Source organism: Colletotrichum acutatum (assembly GCF_030867785.1).
Source record: "Colletotrichum acutatum strain CBS 112980 chromosome Unknown BDZ83scaffold_78, whole genome shotgun sequence".
Classification (NCBI taxonomy): Eukaryota; Fungi; Ascomycota; class Sordariomycetes; order Glomerellales; family Glomerellaceae; genus Colletotrichum; species Colletotrichum acutatum.
In genome coordinates, this window is record NW_026849072.1 from 1 (window position 1) to 14,598 (window position 14,598).

The following is a 14,598-nucleotide window of genomic DNA, read 5'->3' on the forward strand; positions in this document are numbered from 1 at the left end:
GGAACGCTCACCGTCGCTTGCATGAATAGTAACACTAGCCACACTGTGAGTGGTGGTGTTGTAGAGATCGAGGCACTCATCGACAAGCTCAACGAGAACAAGATCTTTGCGCGGAAGCTTCAGGTAGAGATGGCATACCACTCGAAATTCCTGGACCCCATTTCGCAAGAGTACGTCGAGTGTATCGGAAGGATCCAGCCTCCGAGTTCCCGTGCCAATCATTCTTCCGACGTGCTGTTCTTCTCGTCGGCATACGGGACGCAGATACAACATTCCAAGTTGCAAGACGCGAACTATTGGACCAAAAATCTAACCTCCCCGGTGCGGTTCAATGATTCCGTGACGGCTATGCTTCGAGCTCTTAACAGTGTCAAGGGCGATGGTGGTTCATCTCAGCTCATTACAGACATTGTTGAAGTTGGTCCTCATTCCGCCTTGCGGGGTCCTCTCCGAAACATTGTGCAGGATATCAGGGTCAACAGCGATGTGAAGTACCACCACCTGCTCAAACGGGGGGAGCCTGACTTGAAGGTTCTCATGGGAGCAATTGGATCGTTATTCTGTCGGGGCATTCAAATTGACTTGCTCAAGGTCAACCACATCCTCGGTGCCCAGCCGTCAATGATGATTGACCTCCCTCGGTACCCCTTCAACCACACGCGAGAGTATTGGAACGAATGCCGACTAAGCAGAAACTTCCGTTTCCGGCCGTACCCACGACATGAGCTCCTCGGAGCGCCCGTCAACGATTGGGATGGAAAGTATGACGCCATCTGGCGCAACTGGATTCGTCTGTCTGAGAATCCATGGGTGGAACACCACACCATCTCGGGATCTGTACTGTATCCTGCTGCTGGTATGCTTGTTATGGCTATCGAGGGCTGCAGGCAACTTTCGGAGCGTTCGAACCCAGGAAAGCCGATCAAGGGCATCCGGTTCCGCGAAGTCTCTTTCCATTCGGCCTTGCAAGTCCCTGAGGGTGCTTTGGGCGTCGAGTCCCACCTATACCTTCGGCCCGTGAAGCAGGCTGCCTTGGAGACCAAGGCTTCAGCGTGGCGCGAGTTCCAGGTTTGCACAGCCCAGGACGACGACGAATGGCGCGAACATTGCTGCGGTCAAGTTCTCGTGGAGTACGATGAGCCGGCTACGGCTGTTGATGGCGGTCTCGAAGAGCGGGCTTTCAAAGCTCATTGCGAAGCCAGGATTGATCGGAGTCAGCGGAACTTCACGAGTCGCGTTTCGTCCGAAAAGATCTATAAATCTTGGGAGAATGTCGGCTTGGTCTTTGGCCCTACCTTTCAGACCGTTGAACACGCCATTGTCGACCATGAAGCCGGCGTCACCCTGGCCAGAGTCAAACCTACGACACCTCTCCTGAAGGCTCTGATGCCTTGCGGCTACTTGCAACCTCACTTGATTCACCCTACGACGTTGGATGGCGCACTTCAAGCATGCCTGGTGCCACTCGTTTCCAACCCCTCCAATAAGCAAAAGAACGCTATTGTCCTTTCTTTCATGGAAGAACTTTGGGTCTCTACTTCGGAGCACTCGAAAGATGGCTATCTTGTTATTGCGGACTCCGAAGCCCACGGCCGCAAAACGCATCACATGTCCTGCATCGCCGTTGATTCTGTTTCAAAAACGCCCATGATTCGAGTTTCGGGATGTGTCGTGACAGAGATTGACGGAAACAATGACGACTCAATCTCTAAGCAGGACCCTAGACATAGAGCATGGAGCATCGATTGGGCTCTTGATCCTGAGTTCTTCAATACAGAACAGACAGAGAGAGCTTTTTCGGGGCCCGACGGGTTCCAGACGTATCTCAGTGTCCTGGTCCACAAGAATCCTTCGATGAAGTTCCTCGACATTAGCAACCAAGCTTCTTCTTTCACGAAAGATGTTCTGTCCACGTTGTCTCGGCGTTGCGCGCAGTATGACTTTGCCGCAACTTCATCTTTATTTTTAGATGAATCAAAGAAGGCCATTTCGGAAGATTATGTGCAATATAAGACTTTTGATATCGCGGAGGACCCAGCGTCCCAGGGCTTCGATGTGGCGTCATATGATCTTTTATTTGCGCCGGTCTCTTTGATACCCAATACGCACATCGATGGGTTCCTGAACATGTGTCTCAGTCTCGTGAGACCTGGTGGTAAGTTCGTTTTGACGGCGGCGAGCAGTCCTATTGTGGCAAGGAGCTGGGGCGAGTATCTTGGCGAGACCGGGCTTGCTATCGACGCTGTACTTTGCGAACAGGGTTTATCGGTCTTGGTGGCGACCACCCCGGTAGCGAGCACCCCGTTGTCTCGTGGAACTGATGTTGAACCGCCATCTGGAAGCTACTATATTGTAGGAGATCTCTCTTCGCCAGTCCAGCGCGACGTGGCTGAGGAGCTGGCATCCTCTCTACAGTCAAAGGGCTTGTCGGTCAAGACTGCTACGATCCCACAATACGCTCAGCTCGCAGAATCAGTGTCCAAAGAAGATATTTTTCAGAGCACCTGTATCTTACTTGCGGAGCTGGAAACGGACCTACTTGCTTCAGCCAATAACGAGATCCTGAGGGCTGTGAAAGCCATGATTACTGGAAAGCGCCTGCTTTGGGTCAACAAAGATTTCTCTCCTGACACCGCTCTCGTCAACGGCTTTGCTGCGAGTATCCGATTGGAGAAACCCGAACTTCAGTTTGTCACTCTCACCTTCAATCCCCAAGAGAGCAACAGCACCATTTCAGACAGGATCGCCATAGTAGACGCACACCTTTCGAGCAGCAAGGGTTCTGTGGAAACCATGTACAGGATTGCCGATGGTCTGGTCACGATTCCACGCCTCGTCGAAGTCTCCTCAATCACGAGGCACATCAAGCAGGCTTCTGCTGACGATACATCTGAGGTCGCTTTTGGCGCGAATCTGAGTCGACCACTACGACTTCAGATCCAAACCGTTGGTCTTTTGAATTCTCTCCATTTCGCCAGCGACCACCAGCACACTACTCCCCTGGACGACCTCGAGGTTGAATTTCAGACTATGGCTACTGCCGTCAACTTCAAGGACTTGGCCGTCATGCTCGGAAAGATCCAAGAGACACCTGTGGGTCTCGAGGCCGCGGGAATTGTCACCCGAGTCGGCTCAGGAGTCACGCGCTTCAAGCCTGGCGATCGTGTGTTTGGCTTCACTTTCAATGGCGCATTTTCTACGTACGGCAGAGGTGCTGAAGGCACTCTGGCCAAGGTACCCGAAGACCAATCTTTTGCTCAAGCCGCGGTTATCCCTATCGTGTACACAACGGCATATGCCTGTCTCTACGACATTGGAGAACTAGAGAAGCGGATGAGACGTGTTCAGAAGCCTAGCTTGCTAATTCATGCGGCGGCTGGCGGTGTTGGTCAAGCTGCCATTCAGCTGGCTAAACGTGAGGGTATCGAGATCTTTGCAACAGTTGGCAGCATCGAGAAGCGAGACTTTCTCGAGGAGACATATCAGATACCTCGAGATCACATCTTCTCAAGCCGTGATCTGACCTTCAAGGATGGCATTCGGAGATTGACTGGAGGCCGGGGCGTCGACATTGTCATTAACAGTCTTTCCGGTGACACGCTTCGTGCCACCTGGGAGCTTGTTGCGCCGTTTGGGTGCTTTGCCGAGATTGGTCTGGCCGACATTGAGTCTAGATCTCGTATCTCCATGGGTTCCTTTGCCCGAGGCGTGAGGTTCGAGTCCCTTGAGTTGAATTACATGCGACAAACGGATCCGGAACGCCTAGGTGGGCTTTTTGCACGCGCCATGGAAAGTGTCATTGGCCGCGATCTCGAGCGTGTAACACCCATCACGAAATACCCCATTTCCAAAATTCAAGATGCCATGCGGTTCATGCAGTCTGGCAAGCATATTGGAAAGATTCTCATTGAGTACCACTCTGGCGATCTGGTTCAAGTAGTTGAGCCATGTAGACCCCGTGCCGAGTTCGTCTCGAATGCTACCTACATTGTCTCTGGCGGCTTTGGTGGTCTTGGCCTGGAAATTATCCGTTGGATGGTTAGCCAGGGGGCGCGCAATCTTATCATTACTTCACGAAAGGGACCCGTCGACGAAAATGCGAAGGATTTCATCAGAAATCTCCAAAGCAATGGCATCACGGTTGTTGCTCCTTGTTGTGATATTACCGATAAGAAGGGACTTGAGCAGGCCATCGCTTCGGCGCTATCTTATCTGCCGCCAGTGCGTGGGTGCATTCAGGCTTCTACGGTCCTCAGTGTAAGTCATGGTCCCTGTGGCAACATCTCTCATTGACACTACTAATACCTCTTGATAGGACAACGTTTTCGCTGAGATGACCCTCGAGGAGTGGAACGCAGCAGTCAACGTTAAGGTAGCGGGAAGTAGAAACCTGTGGGAAGTCCTCATTGCCACTAAAAATGACGATTCAACACTTGACTTCTTCGTCATGTTGTCGTCTCTCACCAGCGTCACCGGTAACAACGGTCAAGCAAATTATAGCGCGGGCAACTCGTACCAAGACGCCATGGCGCGCTTCTTGTCGTCTCAAGGCCACAATGTAGCCGCCCTTGACGCCCCAGTGTTGACCGATGCTGGCATGGTCGCTGCGAGACCGATGCTGAGGGAGTATCTTCTCTCAATCGGCTGGGCTAGCATGTCTGTGGAAGAGCTTGTCAATGCACTGGATTACCACTGTCGCCCCAGGTCTGAGACCGCGGAGCTCAAGGTAAAGGGTGCTCAAGTCATTCCCAGGCTCTGGTTACCCAAATACTCGGCGGATGAAGGCGCTGAGCAGCCCAAATGGCAGCATGAGCCGATGTATAACCACCTAGTTTTCCACGGCGCTCATAGTGGCGGTTCCTTGCCCGGCAAGCAAAGCTCTGCGAAGCGCTCAGTTGGCGACCTCATCGCTGCCGCCGAGTCCCTGGAAGATGCCGAGGAAGCCGTGCTCGATGCTTTGCTAGGACAACTGGCCAAGATTCTCAGCTACGAGCTAGCAGATCTGGATCCCTCCAAGCCCTTGAATGCGTATGGTGTAGATTCTTTAGTGGCTGTAGAACTTCGAGTATGGATGACTAAGGAGGTTGGCGCAGACATTTCGGTCTTTGAGATTACTGGCGGCCAGGGCATCAAACAGCTTGCGGGAAAGGCCGCAGCTACTTCGAGGTTTCGGCAAAATGCTACTGGAAAGTAACTCTGTTTGTCCTCATGAGCAGCAGTCTCTTCGACAAAAAGGGTTACGGTACTAGCTAGCCAGAACTGACTATATAGATAGACGGAAATGAACAAACATCAAACGCAAGGGGGATTTACGAAGACACGTTCTTCCGGCTGGAGTTTACGGCCATGACCCAAATTTCCAAGACGGCAAGGTAGGTTGATATATGGCACAGTGGAGGGTTGCAACGATAAGTTTTCTCTAGCTCGTGGAGTGCTAATGTCATCGTCACGACTTGGCTCCCAGCGACACACTGAAATTGGTGTCAGGTAAGAGTTGCCTCCACAGAGTCTGGAGGACTACTCGACAGAGTGGAAAGTCATTGCTGACCAATGCCATGGCGCTTCAGCCTTGGTTAGCCATGGTATTGGCACACAATAGAAGTGCCAAGGACCGTTTTGAATGTCTTCGAAAGCATCGAACAGCTTGCACAGCAAGAGGATCCCAGGATGTCAGTCTACCTATGATGGTCATACTGTACATGCGAGGGATTTCATATCGTATTGTGAACAAAAAAGTGGGCACTCCGTCAACACGTCTTGGTCCTCAAAACAATCACCTAGTCAGCCACGTCATTTCCAGGCTAGCCGAGCTTTTCACCATTCGCACAGAATGAAGTATGATCGTATATTGTCTCAGTTCGTTATGCATCCCCTCGCTCGACAGAGTGACGCTGGCTATTGAACGATTCTTCAAGTTCTTCACGGACTCATTTCAAAACTATTCGGCGGATCGCGTAGAGTGTTTCCCATCATGGTCGCTCGATCTTCGAGATACTGGCCCGCAGCGCTTGCAGACAATGGTTTGGCGAGTTACGAGACCCTCGTAGCTCGCTCCGAAACTGATTTCGGATCTTTTGATGAGCGTACAATTTCTTCTCTAAGTACGTATACGTTGTGTACTATCACGGGCATATTATCACCTTGACAATTCTCGCCAGTAGCTTGGAGGCAAGCACAAGGCCATATGTCTGTTTCCCCCATCGCGGAACAGACCCCAGTTCCTTGGACCTCTGACAAAGGCCAGAAGCCAGCTGATATGTCAAGGATAAGGGTAATATTGACCGCTGGCATGGTCGTTTGACTCCTCTCGCCGAAAAGCTGCGAAGCGTGGATCGCGAATGCCCGTTAAGGGCCTTACGGATCCAACGCATGATGGCCCACTGGTATCCGGAGGCAGGCAACAGGGCGCGTGCCCAGAAACAGAGGGGTCCCGCTGATGAAACATGAATATTCGACTCAATGAGAGAACTCGTGGTGGAACAAGGCAACTGGAACCTGAAATGGCCGTTCGAAAGTGAAAATGTCGTCCTTCTGAACTTGCACGTGTTTACATACAACACAGCTAGACAGGGCATTCACTTGGCAACACAAAGTTTGCTTCTGACGGACTTCATAAAGGATATACACTTGATACCAAATAATAAAGTATGTACTGGAATTACGCCTCATCTTCTTCGCCCAGTTGAATCTTATCCGACGACCGTCTTACGTTTGCGGAGTCTTCCCTTGACATCGCTTGGCCTGAACAAGCTGATGCTTTAGACTCGAGACGCAACAATGATGCTAGCTGCATCAGTGGCTTGACATTAATACCGACTTGAACCATTTACTGGTAAGAAGCGCGGTAGGTGTCCCAGTAGCTGTGCATGCGAGTCTCCTGGCCATCCGTGAAGTGGGTGAAGCAGTCACTATGTAGTAGTCAGTATGGAGGTTCATCATTGAGCGTATAGATAGAAGCTTACTCGTCAGAGTAGTCCATGTAGTTGGTGACAGGGTCGGTGCCGGCCAGGGTGGGGCAGGTGTCACGGCCAATCTCGCAGTTGTAGGCCTCCTCAGCCTCAAAGGGGGTATCGGAGACGTAGTCACCGTTACCGCCGCACTGGTATCCCTCGAAGGTGTGGTAGACTAATTGGCAAGTCAGCTTCATTCAATGTCTGACCGAGGTAGAGAAGCATACGTCCAAGCCAGTGGCCGACCTCGTGGGTGGCAGTGTGGCCAAGGTTGTACTGGGGCAGGCTGCCGCCGGGGACAGAAGTGGAGCGGATGACAACACCGTCGTAGTAGAAAGCAGAGGAACCAGTGGTGACAGTCTGGGGGAAGTAGGCGTATCCAAGGTATGGGGTACCGGGGAGGAAGTAGACGTTCAGATCGGCGTAGGTGCCCTTGCGGAGCGATCTCTTCATGGCGAGCTCGGCACTGTCGGAAGCCCATTGGCTGTTAATGGTCCAGTCGACACCGGCCTGGGCGAAGGAGACATCATGGGGAGCGTAAGCCTCGTTGAGGACATCCAACTGGGCGTTCAGGGTGGCCTGGGTGAGGTAACCACCGCTGACCGAGTTGGAGGTGGCAATGACGTGCCAGTAGACATTGACCGTGATGGGAGCAAGGCGAGTAGCATTACCCTCGACGCGAGCGTTGTCCTCCTTGAGCTGGAGACGCTGGGCAACCTCAATCTGCTCCTCGGTGGGGGATGGAGTACCGCAGGAACGCTGGGCAAGAGCAGTGGAAGCGGCCGCAAGGGCGGAGACGAAGAGAGTCTTGAACTGCATGATGAAGAAGAGACCGGACACCTGATTGGAGTTGGCTTGCCTGGGGTGGGATGAGGATGGAAGGACACCTTGATGGCTGATGTCTCGACAATTTATATAAGTTCGTTGCCGTCTACTGTCTGCTGTCGAGCTCACATGCCTCACAAAGGTTCATTTCATGAGCGCCTGGATATCTCGACTTCAACCTTCCTCAAATGGAAGAGACCGAAAGTCTAGCAACATCATGGCTAGGCTCGTCGTACGTAAACTGGGGACTGTTCAACGCTCTTTTGGCTGGTGGTCTTGAATGTGGCTCCATCACTGGGGAGTTGATTCATGCTCAGAAGATGGCCACCTGCTGAGTTTGTCCTGTTGCAGACCGTTGAGATTGACGACAGAAGCTAGCGGCCTTGCGTGATAAGCCGGCTGGGCGGCATATCTCGAGTTGCCAAGATGAAATGCGGATTTTGCCATCTAACAGGCAATGCCAAGACGGTGACTGTAGCCAAGAAAGGCACCAAGCCCTGAGTCCCGTTCGTATCTTGTGCAACGGTGTGATTGAACCTAGCAGATGCCGTTGATCGAGTTGCCTTTTACGCCAATCGTGAATAAACCATTGGCGGACAACGCGTAAAGCTGGGCTCAATTGCGGTCATTGCAGTTCCCACTGCCAGCTCTTGGCTCTCTTGGCAGCCTTGGCGGTTGACTACCATTGTCCCTTATTACGATGGGGATTGGCCAATTCAAGCTTATATTTATGAGTATCGGGCGTTGCCGACCAACGAGGATGTTACCTTCCTTAATTTGACGTCTGTTCCACCCCGGATGCGAGTAAATCCTTCGAAAAACCCCGCGCTGCTCCGCCCACATCCCGGGAGTTGAGCACCGCCCACGTCCCCACATCTCCGGGGCTATCTCGATCTGCCGACTGTTCCTCCCGCCAAGTCCCGCTGGATTCCGCCGGCTACTATGGTTGTCCGACCGCCGCCTTATCTCTCACGATCGATCACGCCCACATTGCGGGATGATCGAGCTAGGTAGGGCTCAACTCTTATCATCCATCAGGGTCAGGTGAATCGATTCTCTTTCTGCCAAACTTCCATCGTCCACGCATGTGCTTTTGTACCCAAGTCAACTAAGATATAGGACTTGCGTAGCAGGTTGCAAGATTGACCACGGTGAAAGGCTATTTGTGCAATGGGTGAGAACTGCCTACCTTAGTGCTGTTCAAACAAGACACTGCACCTCGCAGTCAAGCAAGTACTTCATCTGCCAGCTTTGAGAATGGGTCCTCGTAGGTAGAAAGATGCTCAGGTGCAGTTGCTCAAGTGACCAATTCATCGATGTTCCTAATTTCGAGGTTACAAGGCTGGTATTAGGAGTCTCAAGCTTCTGTGGCAAAACCAGTTATGCGCGCAATATACTAGTAAGGTAGTCATGCTCCGATGTCACGAACGAGCATCGCAATACCACTAGCACCTATACAAAGCCCCCAACCATTAAACAACTTCACGAGACTGTGTCGACCCCATCGATACCTTTGCAGAGATATGAACACTCGAAAATGTCCGTTTTCTGGCTAAGGTAGGTATTCATGGGGCAGCATTAAGCCTTCTCGTGCGGTATGGTCCATGATGACACCTCGATGATTGATATGTGGTGTGATTTTATTGACCCTTCCTGGCTCTCTTCAAAGCCATACTCGAACGTGAGTTCACTTGCCATCCATGTCAAAAAAATGTGCTGTTTTATCTAGCCTGCCTAGGTAATGTTTCTATAGAACTAGGTGATAATTGACGACCGCCATATGACAGCTTGTCCACATGGACAATAACTTGCACTTTATTGGTATGAGAGAAAAGACTCAATAATTGTATCGAAAGCTTGATTTCCGGTGGAAGCCTTGTAACTAGCCCTGTTATTACTCATACATCAGCAATAAGACTTGGGGTGATTCCTACCCACAAACCTAGCACTTGCCAATTAACAAGCATGTTTCTTTTTCAGATTGATTCTTTTCTTCTATTTTCGAGCGGCACTCATCCGTGTGGAAGCTCAGCATACCAAATTTAAATTACTTACGTTGGAAGCTCTTGTTACATTTCTTGTGAGAAGACTTCGACCATGTCTAGCACCTTTTAGGTACCTTATGTATGTGGGCCGTCATCAATGATTTCTGCTCATTGCACATGTTACTTACCTAACTCATGGCGAGCCTCGGATTTCTTATTCACAATTTTGTAGAAATGCGCGTAACTCAGAGCACCGTTCACTGGAATTCACCACATTAGTCAAATGAAAGCGCTTTCTGGCTTGTTGCAAATGGTATAAGCTTGCTCTACACGTCTCAACACTGCTCGGGTAGTTATTTTCCTTCCCCTACTCATGAAACACTCAGCAGGTTGATCATGTATTGCGTACTTAGTTTCCCCGGCATCATCGCTCTAAGGCTAGCCCAAAGTTTTCCGACATGCCAGTAATCTGTTTCTGGTTTGACTAATGCATCATCTGCATATAAGCGATCGAATGGCAAGAGGGCAAAGGGTTGGAGGTGGATTGCTTGGACATGTCCAGGATATGATTGGAGCGTTGGAAAACACCTTTGGCAATCCAACATGTTGCCCCTGCTTTCCGAAGTGCGGGGATTCAATATCTTTGGCTTGTGTCATGAGTATAACTTTGATTGCATTGTAAGTTTGGCCCAACTCAACGGATTTCATCAACCATCTTCTGGAAACGCGATGGGTGTCTTCGGCACTCTTCTTGGCAAAGCTGCCGCGCCAGCTCTCGCCTTCTTGCTTTGCTGGTGCGTCGTCCGGAGGGCTGCACTTTATGTCAAACTTCGACATCTTGGAGGTCCTTGGTGGAGTGGCCTCACACACTGGCCTCACAGCAAGGCTATCATTAGTTCCAATTGCCACGAGTGGTATGCCGATGTAAATGAAAAATATGGTAAGCACAACTACTTCCAGCTGACTAATTGACTGACGATCGTATAAACATTGATGACGCATATCACTTCCTGGAAGCTAACTTTCTCAAAGGCCCCATTGCCCGCATTGCTCCGGGAATTTTAGTGACCTCTTCTCCTGAAGTATGGGCCCATGTAAACAGACATCCTGGATACAAGCGCTCCGATTGGTATTATCACGCTTGTCGAATTGAGTACCAGCGTGACAACGTCTTCTCTCAAACGGACAATGAGAAACACGAAAAGAGAAGGAAGCAAATGGCGCCGGGGGTATGGTATCATCAGTAGTCACAGGTTTCTCGGAAACCAGCACAGCTAATCTGATCCTTTGGTAATCAGTACTCCGGCAGAGAGAATCTAGACCTCGAACCTACGATTGATCAACGTCTTGAGGAGCTTCTCGGGCTTATCAGATCCAAATATCTTTCGACTGACGGCAAAGTCACACCAATGGATTTGGCCAAAAAGATACAGTACTTTACTCTCGATGTTATCAGTTCTGTCGGGCTTGGGAAAGCGTTCGGCATGCTGCGGACTGATAGTGATGTGGATGACTACCTGAAGTCTACCGAGGAGGGCTTGTCTGCTATTAGTGTGGCTTGTGCTATCGGCATTAGCTGGATAGCTCAGTCACCTATCATTGGCAAATTCATAGCCCCTTCACCTACTGACAACAACGGTTTTGGTAAAATGATCGCAGCATGCTTCCGCTATGTTGACGAACGCACTGAAAAGCCAACGGACGAAAGGTCGGACATGCTTGCATCATTTATACGCCATGGACTAAATGGTGATGAGCTGAAAACTGAGGCACTGGAACAAATCATCGCCGGGTCGGATACAACCGCAGCTGCCATACGAGGGACACTCTTGCAAATCATGACGAATCCCAGGGTTTATGCAAAACTACAGCATGAGATTGACGAGGCAGTACACGCTGGAAATGCCCCAAAACTCGGCGAGGGAATTATAACTCTTGGGCAAGCGAAGAAACTACCTTACCTACAGGCAGTCATCCGAGAGTCTCTGAGGATCCGACCGCCGGTGCTCAATATCTTTTCTCGAGATGTTCCCCTTGGAGGTGATACTATTGAAGCGAAAGGAGAAACTTACCTTTTACCTGGTGGTGTTTGTGTGGGCTATTCTGGGTACGCCATGCATCGAAGCCAAGCAACATATGGCGTCGACTCTAAGGCATTCCGACCAGAGAGATGGTTTGAGACAGATCCGGACAAGCTCACCTCAATGATCCAAACCAATGACCTGATTTTTGGTCACGGTAGGTTCATGTGTCTTGGGAGGCCCGTGGCTCAGATGGAACTTTCCAAAGCTATCTTCGAGGTGCGTTGCAGATTCCGGAACACGCCACTTTTCCATCGGCTGTGAAGTGACAGTACTGACGTTTTCCAGTTGTTGCGAAATTTCGAACTAGCGTCGAATGATCCTGCGCGTCCATGGCGGGCAAAGAATTGCATGGGGCTATTCGTGATTTCGGATATGTGGGTTCAAGTGACGGAAAGGGCGTGACCACTGACGGTGGCTCTGGAGAAAATAAAGAAGTTTGGGTACCCGGTTACTGTCTGAACATTCCCTCGTTCTATCATGCTTCTCAAGGAGATTCTCAAGTATGCCTGTCATTACAGATATTTTCGATTTGGCCATGATGCAAACAATCTATTTGTCCTGCCGAAGGTTACTTGAATATGAACGCTTAGCTTATTTTTTGATGATTTTGCTACATCCTCGTTGCGACGTCCATCTTCCGATTCTGTCTGATTTTTAGGAATGAAATACAACACTTGTTAAATCCTTGGGCGGGCTAAAGGAAGACTCCTCTTCATGCCTTACAAATTACTTTAGACTACGTAATAAGGGAATGAGAACGCATTGTCACACGCTGCACAGCTCAGTTTACTCGGAACTGACGATTTCATGTGACGATGCATCTACTGCAAGGGAGAGCACTCAATGTGATGTATTAGAAACCGAATGAGAACTTCTTAAGGTTCTTAGCTGAAAGACTTTCATCGTGTGGTGGAACTACGCTCGAGACGTCGCTTGATATTACAATTTTCAAGAGTAACAGATTCGTCCCCGTGCAGTGGAAGTGGCCATAAGGTACTCGAGATTGTGAGACACCTTGGTATCCCGATTCAAGGGGGCAACGTTGTACGCAAAATGTTCGAGTTACCGAAGGTACGTGGTCTCTTCCTTCCGAGTTCAATGCCCGTTACAGGCCATGTAATGTAGTCTACCTAGTCTTGCTGGCAGTCCCTACGCTATTTGCTTTCTCACACCAGTGTGTATAAGTCAAACAGTGGGGTGAAAGAAAGAAAGACGCGCTCCAGAATTCAATAATGTTGCTGCTGACTCTAGAACTCAACGCGGCGGATAAGCTTGCCTGCAGGTGCTGCCGGCGCGGCGGGAGCCGCAGGAACTGGCTTTCCACCAGCGGGGGCTGGTGGAGGAGCAGCAGCAGGAGGTGGAGCCGGTTTTCCCTCAGCCGGAGTCTTTGGGGGGGCTGCAGCAGGTGGAGGGGCGGGTTTGCTTGCAGCAGGGGCCGCGGGGGCTGCGGCGGGCGGAGGGGCGGGCTTTCCAGCTGCCGGAGCTGCCGGAGCTGCAGCGGGTGGAACGGGTGCAGAGCTCGGCTTTCCCCCGGCAGGTGCATTCGGCTTCCCTCCAGCAGGCGGAGCGGCAGCTGGAGGAGCGGCGGGCGTGGAACCAGCGGGCTTAGAAGCTGCCGGCAGGGCCGGGGCCGCAGCTGCCGGTTTCGATGGAACGGGTGCTGCCGGAGCTGCGGCTGGCGGAGGAGCTGCAACGCCTGCTGCCGGAGCTGCAGCAGCTGGCTGAGCGCCTCCTTTTCCTTTCAATACTCCTGCTGCAGCTCCGAGTACGGCATTGAGAGGATTTGCCTGTTGTCCTGCGGGAGCGGCAGCGCCGGCTGCAGGGGCTCCTTTACCCTTGAGGACTCCAGCGGCGGTTCCCAAGACTTGCCCGATTGGGTCAGTGGCTTGAGACCCAGCCGGGGCAGCGGCGCCAGCCGGTTGACCGCCCTTTCCTTTCAGCAGGCCTGCCGCCGTTCCGAGCACGGCTCCAATAGGGTCGGCTGCGGGAGCCGCAGAGGCCGCGGGAGCAGCAGCAGCTTGCCGAGCCCCTAATACTGGAGCTTTTGCTTTCCCAGCAGTTTTCGCCTTTGCCGGTGCTGCAGCACCGCCAGTAGTCTTCCCTGTAGCTTTCTTACCCGTAAGCCCTCCCAACAAAGAGCCGATGGGGTCGGCGGCAGCGGCTTGCTGGCCAGCAGGCTGGGCAGCTCCCGCTCCCGCTCCCGCTGCGGCGCCAGCGGCTCCGGCAGCCTTACCTCCAGCGCAATTTCTAGAGCCAGGTAAGTGCTATGTCCTAATACAGATGTTGTGCATGCCTTGACGTCCCGTTTTGTTGTGGGACGTGGCTAGATTGTAATCCTAAAGTACTCACCCTGTGATACCGCCAGCCTGTGCCCTCACGCATTTGGCATTTTGTCCTCCCTTCATAAAGTCAGTCAACATACTGACACTGATTGGTTCCTTGGAAGTTTCTTACTGAGAGCAGACAGTCCAAGTCGTCGAAGCAGACTGCCCCTTGCTGTGCTGAGACATACGTGGCCAACAGAGCAGACGTTACAACAGCAAGCGCACGCATGGTGAACTAGTAATGGAGTTGTTCTCGATATGGGTTTGCAGAAAGGATGTGTATAGTCCCCTTTGAGGTCTGGAAGAGGCAGGTAGCTTTGTGTGACGGTTTGCGAACACGAAAAGGTCGCATTAGGGGTGCTTCCCGAATTTTATAGACGAAGAGCCATGGCTTCAGATCTTTTCCTGCAGGTCAGCTCATTCACCGGCT

The 14,598-nt window shown here is 51.5% G+C and overlaps 4 protein-coding genes across 4 annotated transcripts; 2 read left to right on the forward strand and 2 right to left on the reverse strand.

Annotated features, from left to right (window-relative positions):
• BDZ83DRAFT_794268 (KR domain-containing protein) lies at positions 1–5,651 on the forward strand. The gene is made up of 4 exons (XM_060515807.1): positions 1–4,257; positions 4,316–5,372; positions 5,458–5,487; positions 5,568–5,651. The coding sequence occupies exons 1-2, from the start codon at positions 22–24 to the stop codon at positions 5,192–5,194; spliced, it is 5,115 nt and encodes a 1,704-aa protein (XP_060362536.1). The 5' UTR covers positions 1–21; the 3' UTR covers positions 5,195–5,372; positions 5,458–5,487; positions 5,568–5,651.
• Positions 5,652–6,826: 1,175 nt separating this feature from the next.
• On the reverse strand, positions 6,827–7,769 carry BDZ83DRAFT_653841 (extracellular metalloprotease; the record flags this gene model as incomplete). Its single annotated transcript, XM_060510658.1, has 3 exons — positions 6,827–6,908; positions 6,963–7,125; positions 7,160–7,769. The coding sequence occupies 3 exons, from the start codon at positions 7,767–7,769 to the stop codon at positions 6,827–6,829; spliced, it is 855 nt and encodes a 284-aa protein (XP_060362537.1).
• Positions 7,770–10,401: 2,632 nt separating this feature from the next.
• Positions 10,402–12,433, forward strand: BDZ83DRAFT_628762 (cytochrome P450). Its single transcript, XM_060508722.1, has 4 exons — positions 10,402–10,700; positions 10,793–10,989; positions 11,059–12,060; positions 12,130–12,433. Exons 1-4 carry the CDS (start codon positions 10,490–10,492, stop codon positions 12,244–12,246), a joined length of 1,527 nt encoding a protein of 508 aa, XP_060362538.1. The 5' UTR covers positions 10,402–10,489; the 3' UTR covers positions 12,247–12,433.
• Positions 12,434–13,091: 658 nt separating this feature from the next.
• Positions 13,092–14,486, reverse strand: BDZ83DRAFT_794270 (uncharacterized protein; the record flags this gene model as incomplete). The annotated part of the gene is made up of 3 exons (XM_060515808.1): positions 14,299–14,486; positions 14,194–14,243; positions 13,092–14,091 (listed from the first exon to the last, which is right to left on the reverse strand). Exons 1-3 carry the CDS (start codon positions 14,395–14,397, stop codon positions 13,092–13,094), a joined length of 1,149 nt encoding a protein of 382 aa, XP_060362539.1. The 5' UTR covers positions 14,398–14,486.
• Between the last annotated feature and the right edge of the window lie 112 nt (positions 14,487–14,598).